General features: G+C 23.5%; 2 protein-coding genes across 2 annotated transcripts; one reads left to right on the top strand and one right to left on the bottom strand.

Annotated features, from left to right (window-relative positions):
* The first annotated feature begins 18 nt into the window (after nucleotides 1–18).
* LOC102681523 (exocyst complex component 7) lies at nucleotides 19–5,002 on the top strand. The gene is made up of 6 exons (XM_006621013.2): nucleotides 19–357; nucleotides 2,458–2,996; nucleotides 3,082–3,633; nucleotides 3,699–3,933; nucleotides 4,009–4,278; nucleotides 4,507–5,002. Exons 1-6 carry the CDS (start codon nucleotides 126–128, stop codon nucleotides 4,776–4,778), a joined length of 2,100 nt encoding a protein of 699 aa, XP_006621076.1. The 5' UTR covers nucleotides 19–125; the 3' UTR covers nucleotides 4,779–5,002.
* On the bottom strand, nucleotides 4,795–7,443 carry LOC102681648 (ras-related protein Rac1). The gene is made up of 3 exons (XM_006621014.2): nucleotides 6,990–7,443; nucleotides 6,186–6,573; nucleotides 4,795–6,084 (listed from the first exon to the last, which is right to left on the bottom strand). Exons 1-3 carry the CDS (start codon nucleotides 7,022–7,024, stop codon nucleotides 5,929–5,931), a joined length of 579 nt encoding a protein of 192 aa, XP_006621077.1. The 5' UTR covers nucleotides 7,025–7,443; the 3' UTR covers nucleotides 4,795–5,928.
* Nucleotides 7,444–7,818: the final 375 nt, after the last annotated feature.

Here is a 7,818-nt window from a genome sequence, read left to right as displayed (position 1 = left end):
TATATATATATATATATATAATATTTTTAAAATATATTTCAAGTAATTTGATAATATTATAATAATTTTTTAAAATATTTACAATATTTTCTACATTTTATATTATATTATAATTTTTAGATAAAATGATGCATATTGCAAGAGCAGATACTTCTGAACACAGATTTGAAATTCAGTGTAAATTAGAAGCAGAAATAGCTTCTTTAGAAGCATTAAAAGAAGCAGAAGAGCGAAGTAGAAAATTAACCAATAATGTTGTAGGAATTCTGTCTTCTTTAGAACAACGTCTTGCTACATTGCGACGTACCATACTTCCTGTTTATAATGAAACAGGAAATCTTCAAGCACAGCAACAAAGTATGTTATTAATATATATTAATATTTTAATGATTCTATTCTAAACAATAGTTTTTTATTGAAATATTTTTAACAAATAAAAATTTATAATATATATTCAATTGATAGTTCACTGAATGTCTTTTTAATTTGAAATAATATTTTAACTATTTAAAACTATAATAAAACTTTATATAAACCAATTAAAAGCTCTTTTAATCTTACGTATATGAATTTCTAAATAAACTTTTATTATCTGAACTGAAATCAAATATAATTTTAATTATATAAATACATATTTTTAATTAATAGATATATTTTGTTTTTGTGGAATAAAAGTTGAATAGAAACACAATATATTAATCTCTTTTTATCAAATATTAAACAAATTTTGAATTTTTATTATTTGATCTGCCTGTCATCTAAATAATTCGAATAAACAAAGTTTTATTGTAATTTAAAAAATATATCTTTCTGTCTCTCATTTATATATATATATATAATTTTAGTTGAAATACTGTGATAAAGTTAATTTTTTTTTATATATATATAAAAATCTTTTTTTCTTTTTTTAATATTATGTTATATATTATGTAATAATATTTGTTGTTTTTTATATGAAATCAATTCAATATAATAAAAAGTAATAAATTAATGAAATTTCCAGAAGTTATCGGTTTGCATAAATTACCATATATAATATGTGATTATATTATTACAGTTAATGATTAACAAAATAATTCTTCTATTATAGAATACGAATTTCTGTCAATTAATAATTTTTTTAAAATATTATTTTAACACTTTTTAATATTTGTTTAGTCATTGTTTTGTTATTTTTACATATATAACATTCTTTAAAATTCATTATTATTATTCATTATTATTATTAAAATAATTTAATTGTTTATAAATATTTAACATTTTTCAAATGTTAAGAAAATGTATTTTTTTTTATCATTTCACAGTATATGGTATAGAGAAAATACAGAGAAAATCTGGAAATATTAGAAAATACATATTGGACTATTATAATCTATTTATTGCTAAAATTATCATTTGTTTAATCTAATATCATAAAATAATGTGGAATTAATCATTATAAAATCAAAATTATATATATCTTATTATTTATTATTATATTGTACTCAATTTTATAATTATTGTACATAATTACTAATTAACAAATATAGATTATTTTAAAAGAAAAAAATGAATCTTAAAGAATATTTAAAAAACTATTTTATAAGAATATTGAATTCTTCAAATAATAATTTGTATATAGATTATATAAATATTGTTGATCTTTTCTTTTATGATATAATAATATCTATAAATCTGTTTTTTTTTATTTTTCATTTTTATTATAAATTTTTAATAAAATTTTGAATGATCTATATTTATATAGCAAATAAATTTTATTATATCATGTAAGAAAAAAATGTTAAATTTATTGAAAAAATTTCACCATGAAAACTTATTATTATTATTATTATTATTATATAATTATCAATATTAGAATTTGATGAAAATTATTTGAGAAATAAAAAATTTTAAAATTTAAAAATGTGGAGATAAGAAATTTAATTTTTGTTTACAATTTGCATTCTAATAGTTACTAGTAATGTAATATATGTAATGTATATAATGTAAAATATAAATAGATATATAAATGACAAAATTTTTTTTTTCATGTAATCCAATGAATAATTGGCAATTTGTATTATGATTTTTGAAAATCTCATTATTTTATGACTTTTCATTTTATGAATATAATGGATTATTGAATCAATAACTATTATCACTACGAATTTAAAAAACTAAAAAAATAAAGAACTCCAAATTAATGTTTCTTTAGTCAAAAATTAATATTTTATGTTTTGCACTTTTTTTGTTAATTTTGCTATTATTTCTATTTAAATAAGGATGGAAAATTCTATTATATTTAAATAGAAATATTAAATATATTAAAAAAATAAGACCTCCCCAAAAAATTAATTTAATCTTTCCTAATAATTTAATCATATATAATGTCCATTATTTAAAATATTTTGTATATTTATTACTTCTAATTATATTAATAATTTAAATTTTAAAATATAAATATCTTTTTCTTTACAGATATTGAAATGACATTGAATGCTCTAGATCATGCTATTGGATATTATGGAGTCTGTCAAGAAGTAGAAGTTACAGTGCGAGCTGGTCCAGGAGGATCTGGAGGATTAGATAATTTTTTAGAAGCAATGAATCGTCTTTATAATGCTCAACGTTATTTTCAAAAGAATAATCCAAGTTCTGTAGAATTAGAAAATGTAACAAGTTTATTTGTTGTTGGTTTAGATGCTTTATATGCAGAATTTCATGACATTTTAACTAGACAAAGTAAACCAATTCTTCCAATTGTTCTTTTGGATTTAATTGGTTCAGATGAAGATACTAGTGGTGAGGATGCTCCACAATCTCTTTGTCAATTATCAGAAAGTATTTTAGGAGATTTAGTTAAAATTGCAGCATGGTTAGAAGAAAGAGGACATCGTAAACATGTAAAGATTTATGCATCTGTGCGTTCTGCAATTGTTTTAAGATCTCTACAATTATTAAAAGAACATCAAAGGAGTGCTAGTGGTGGCAGTACACATGCAGGAAGTCCTTTACCAGTAAGAAATTTAAATAACATATTTTTTGTGTATATATTATAAATATTTAAAATTTTAAATATAAAAATTGTATTGTATTTTATAGAAAACAAAATTTGGAAACAGACATTCATTAGGAATTCAAGAAATTAGTGGAAAAAGAGCTTCTAAAAGATTACAACATGCTTTAGAAAAAAAAGCTAGTAGAATGTTATTAAAAGCTTCTCAAACTACTGGTTTGGGATTATCTTTAACAACATCTAGAAAACCACCACCACAGTTATCTGCACATTCTGTAGAGGATACAGCACCAGATGAACAAGAAATGGAAAATTATCTTTTATTAACAGTTGGTCTTCATAAACTTATGCAAGCAGAACGATCATTGGTTGCTAAAATTTTACCAACTAGTTTGCAAGCACAAGTACTAGAAGCTACAGTACGCGAAGCTATGGATCTTGTAGCTCACGATGGAGAAAGTATAGCAACTCGTGCTAAAAGATGTATTATAAGACGTGATTTTTCCGCGGTTTTAGTAATTTTTCCTATTTTAAAACATCTTGGAGAATTAAAACCAGACTTGGAACGTACTGTTGAGGGTTGTGATTATGCTCTTAGATCAAAATTTACTTCTGTGCTTAATACTTTAAATATAACTGTATGTATAATATTACACAATTCCTAAAATTTATTTTAAATTATTATATAAATTTAATAATATAGGGGGCAAAAGCATTGGAAGACTTTGCCGAAAGTGTCAGAAATGAATCCAATTCAATTTTACCTAAAGATGGTACTGTAGCAGAAAGTACAAGTAATGTTCTAGTTTTTTTAGAACAATTAGCAGAATATGCAGATACAGCAGGAGCTGTTTTAAGACGGAGTGCTGATATGGAAGGTGCAACATCTATGAAACAAACAGAAAACATGTATAGAACAATACTTGGCACTTATATTAGTTGGTATCACCATTTCTTTATATTAAATATGAAAATGTTATAAAATTAATTAATGTTTTCATTTTCATATTTAGAAAAAGTATTAGCACAATTAAATTTGGTGCTTGTAAGTAAAAGTGATACTTCATATTCGGATATTGCATTAAGAGCTTTGTTTCGTTTAAACAATCATAATCATGTTATAAATGCTTTACGTCGTAGTTCATTAATGGAACTTTTATTATTATCAGAACCAAGTGCAGAACAAACATATTATGATCTCTTATTAAAAGATAAGGTTAATTATGTTTCTACTACTTTTGCAAAGGCACGCACTTATCTCGAACAACCGTTTGATGAACCAGGTTTCTATTTTAATAATTATTTTTTAATATAAGACAAAAAAATCTATATATGTTAAAAATTTTCTTAAATATATCAAGTATTTTTAATAATTAATTATATAAAATTAAAAAATATTTTGTAATAATATAAAAAATACATAAAATTATATAATATAATTATAACAATTGCAATATTTATCAATCATGTAAGCACAGAAAAATAATTTATGAATTTTATTATTTTTATAGAACCAGGAGCAAAAATTCTGAAAGAGAAATTTTTAGGATTTACAAGAGAATTAGAAGAAGTTGCAAAGTGTCAACGTTCTTATTCTGTACCTGATGCTCGATTACGAGAAGAATTACGAAAAGAACTTCAACAAGCTATTGTTCCTCTTTATAGAAAATTTTATAATAAATATCGAGGAATATCATTTTCTAAGAATCCTGCTAAATATATAAAATACACTCCTGAACAAATATCTATTTTAATTGATACATTTTTTGACACAACGGCATAATAAATAAGTAGAAAAATTTAATAAACACCCATTTAATAAAGCATATTAGTTACAATATCTATGATATTTTTTATGGACTGAATCCCCATTCCGCGGATAGATTGCACAGGTCAGTGGATCTGCGACGATTGAAATAGATCTCGGTCCAGCCCCACTTTATATATATTTATAATATATATATAAAAAACAAGTAACGTCCGATTTAAATTCAGCAGCTTATGCAAGTAAAATAAGAATGATAGGAATACAATTTGAACTTTTACCATTTATGTACAATTATTTGTTATAGAATAATTCCTTCTTTTTTCTCTCTGCACTCTTAAACATTCATTCATACATACTAATTTTCTCTATCTCATATTTTTTTCTTTTTAACCATGTTGTGCGTATCAATTACAGCAAAATTGCAGCAACATGAAAATAGAGATAGAGAAGTGAAATCACACTTATCGCTCATTTCTAAGACTTACATGATTATCTTATTTCATGGTATATATCAATCAATTTAATTAAAAATGAAAATCATTTCATATGTTTGCAACTGCATATTTGCAGAAAGAAGATAAAATTTACAATTTATGATATTTCAATTAATTATGAATTAAAAAAAAACTTATTCAAGAATTAAATGTTTAATATATTAATTTTTAATACTATTTAATAATAAATCAATTTTTTTATTTTTTATATCAAAAATTTGAGAATGTAATTATATTTCTTGCATTTGAAATATACAGTGCAAATTTACATAAAATGATTTACTCTTTTATTAAATTGATTAGTATTTAGTGTGCTGATAAACACACATATGTAATAATGTTTAATTTCTTATAATTCATATGTAATAACTAATATTAATAACACACTCTAATATACTGTACATTATCAGTTCTGTTCTCATTTGGCTTTCTTTCTCTCGCAAGAATATTTAGCTAATGTCCAAAACACTTAAATTGCGTATATTCTTTCTTCATCTGTTTATACGCATTATATAAATTGATTTGTGCGTTTTTATGGCAGATGCTTTGTAGAGAGATGGACCGTATAACGGGGTTTTTTTAATAGAAATTAGATGTCCTGCTGCAATCAAGTCCGATCGGAGGAAAAATAGTACATTTGCACATGCTCCACCGTCGTTGGACATTTAATATTATAGAAGGAAACATCTGCGTTTTGGTTTCACTTGAAGAACAGGACACAATACTGCGCGAATTGCTTCATCAAATACTGTTTTTAATCCTTTTTGAGTAAGAGCCGAACATTCTAAATATTTTACAGCACCAATTTCTTTTGCCATGGATAAACCCTATTTAATAAATTATAATTATAAAATTAATAATTAATTAATAATTTAAAAATTATTATAATTATAGATAGAGCAGAATAATATATAAAATAAATACATGCCTGAGGATATGTTATTGGTGCAAGTTTTTTATCTTTTAATCGCTCAATTGTTTCTTTATCTTCGCGTAAATCTAATTTAGTTCCTACTAAAATAATTGGAGTAGCTGGACAATGATGACGTACTTCTGGATACCATTTTGCACGAACATTTTCAAAACTGGCTGGGTTAACGAGAGAAAAGCAGATCAAAAAAACATCTGTTTGAGGATAAGACAATGGTCTTAATCTGTCATAATCTTCTTGACCTGCTGTATCCCATAAACCAAGATTTATTGGTTTACCATCCACCATGACATTTGCAGAATAATTGTCAAATACAGTTGGAATATATTCTCCAGGAAAGGCATTGGTAGTATAGCTTATAAGGAGACATGTTTTACCTACTGCTCTGTAGAAATTAATCAATTAAAAATAATTAAATTGATTATATAAAAATACATTATAATTTTGATAACAAAAAATTAATTATAAATAAAATATAAATAAAAATGTTATATTATCAGATAAAAAATAATAAAATAATACAACTTGGGTTAAAGCTTCCAAGTAAAAAATTATCTAGAAATTGATAATTATAGAATAATTATATTATTCTGATTTTGTATTAACCTTCAACAGTGAATAGAAAAATAAAAAAAATTAAAAAAAAGTATAACGGGTGTGGTACTAGCTTTTAAATATTTCTTGATCAGAAAAAACCAATCGCCAAAGGCTACTTTGATGATTCTTGATCAAGTAATATAAATCAAAAATAGAGAAAACAAACATATCGCGAAACATTACAATAGGTTTTAAAATACTCACCCGTCTCCTACGACAACACATTTAATAGCTTGCATCCTGAAGGTTGGAACCGTTCACAAATAGAAATATCTACGTAAATTCGCAGGAAGGGACTCTAGTTCGATTCGACAGAACAGGAAAGATCAAGAGAGACAGACAAGGAGTGGAAATATCATAAAATAGAAAGAGAGAATATATAAAGGAAATAGGCGTAAGAGAGATAAATAAGTAGTGTCAAATGTAAGATAGAAAAAGATCATAAAATGGAAGAATGAATAAATTAAAAACAAAGAGAGAAAAAGTTAGATGAAAAAGTATAAATATTCATGTAAAAATATAAAAAATGGATAAATAAATATATTATAATATCTTCGGTCCTTGTTTTATAATATTTTAAAACGAAGTTGGGGGTCTTTCGTTGAATGCAGCACTCCTGACCTCAATATGTGGCCTCAATAACGAACATATACTTAATGAGTTTATTTACTTTATAATAATCAAAACGATGCTTCTATAAGTATAAAAAATTTTAAGTAAATTCTTTATTTTTCTATTGTTTTTATATAAATATTATTTTGAAAACATATTTAATTAAAAAAAATTCGTTTAACTAGAGGATCAGATATACATGAAATAATGAAATGACAACCAATGCAGTGTAATATATTTGGAGGGGATTTTAACGAATGCGCATCAGTTTAATAAAATTAGTATGCATATAATTTTATGAAAATGTGATAATTTTGAGATCCATATTTTAAAATTATATAATATAATATAAATAAAATTATATAATATAAATAAAAATAATTAAAATAATTAACAATTTAAATTGAAAATTTTTTTTGTT

This window comes from Apis dorsata, unplaced genomic scaffold, assembly GCF_000469605.1.
Source record: "Apis dorsata unplaced genomic scaffold, Apis dorsata 1.3 scaffold_575, whole genome shotgun sequence".
Taxonomy (NCBI): domain Eukaryota; kingdom Metazoa; phylum Arthropoda; class Insecta; order Hymenoptera; family Apidae; genus Apis; species Apis dorsata.
The sequence above is the reverse complement of the archived record's forward strand: the minus strand, read 5'-3'. Positions and strand labels throughout refer to the sequence as shown.

What these genes read in the sequence shown, in the direction of transcription:
- LOC102681523 (XM_006621013.2), top strand. Translation starts at nt 126, where the DNA reads ATGATGCATATTGCAAGAGCAGATACTTCTGAACACAGATTTGAAATT. An exon ending in ATGCAGGAAGTCCTTTACCA is followed by an intron (nt 2,997 to 3,081) that starts GTAAGAAATTTA and finishes TGTATTTTATAG; the next exon opens with AAAACAAAATTTGGAAACAG. An exon ending in TTAATACTTTAAATATAACT is followed by an intron (nt 3,634 to 3,698) that starts GTATGTATAATA and finishes TTAATAATATAG; the next exon opens with GGGGCAAAAGCATTGGAAGA.
- LOC102681648 (XM_006621014.2), bottom strand. Translation starts at nt 7,024, where the DNA reads ATGCAAGCTATTAAATGTGTTGTCGTAGGAGACGG. An exon ending in TGTGTTGTCGTAGGAGACGG is followed by an intron (nt 6,574 to 6,989) that starts GTGAGTATTTTA and finishes TAATTTCTACAG; the next exon opens with AGCAGTAGGTAAAACATGTC. An exon ending in CACCAATAACATATCCTCAG is followed by an intron (nt 6,085 to 6,185) that starts GCATGTATTTAT and finishes TTTATTAAATAG; the next exon opens with GGTTTATCCATGGCAAAAGA.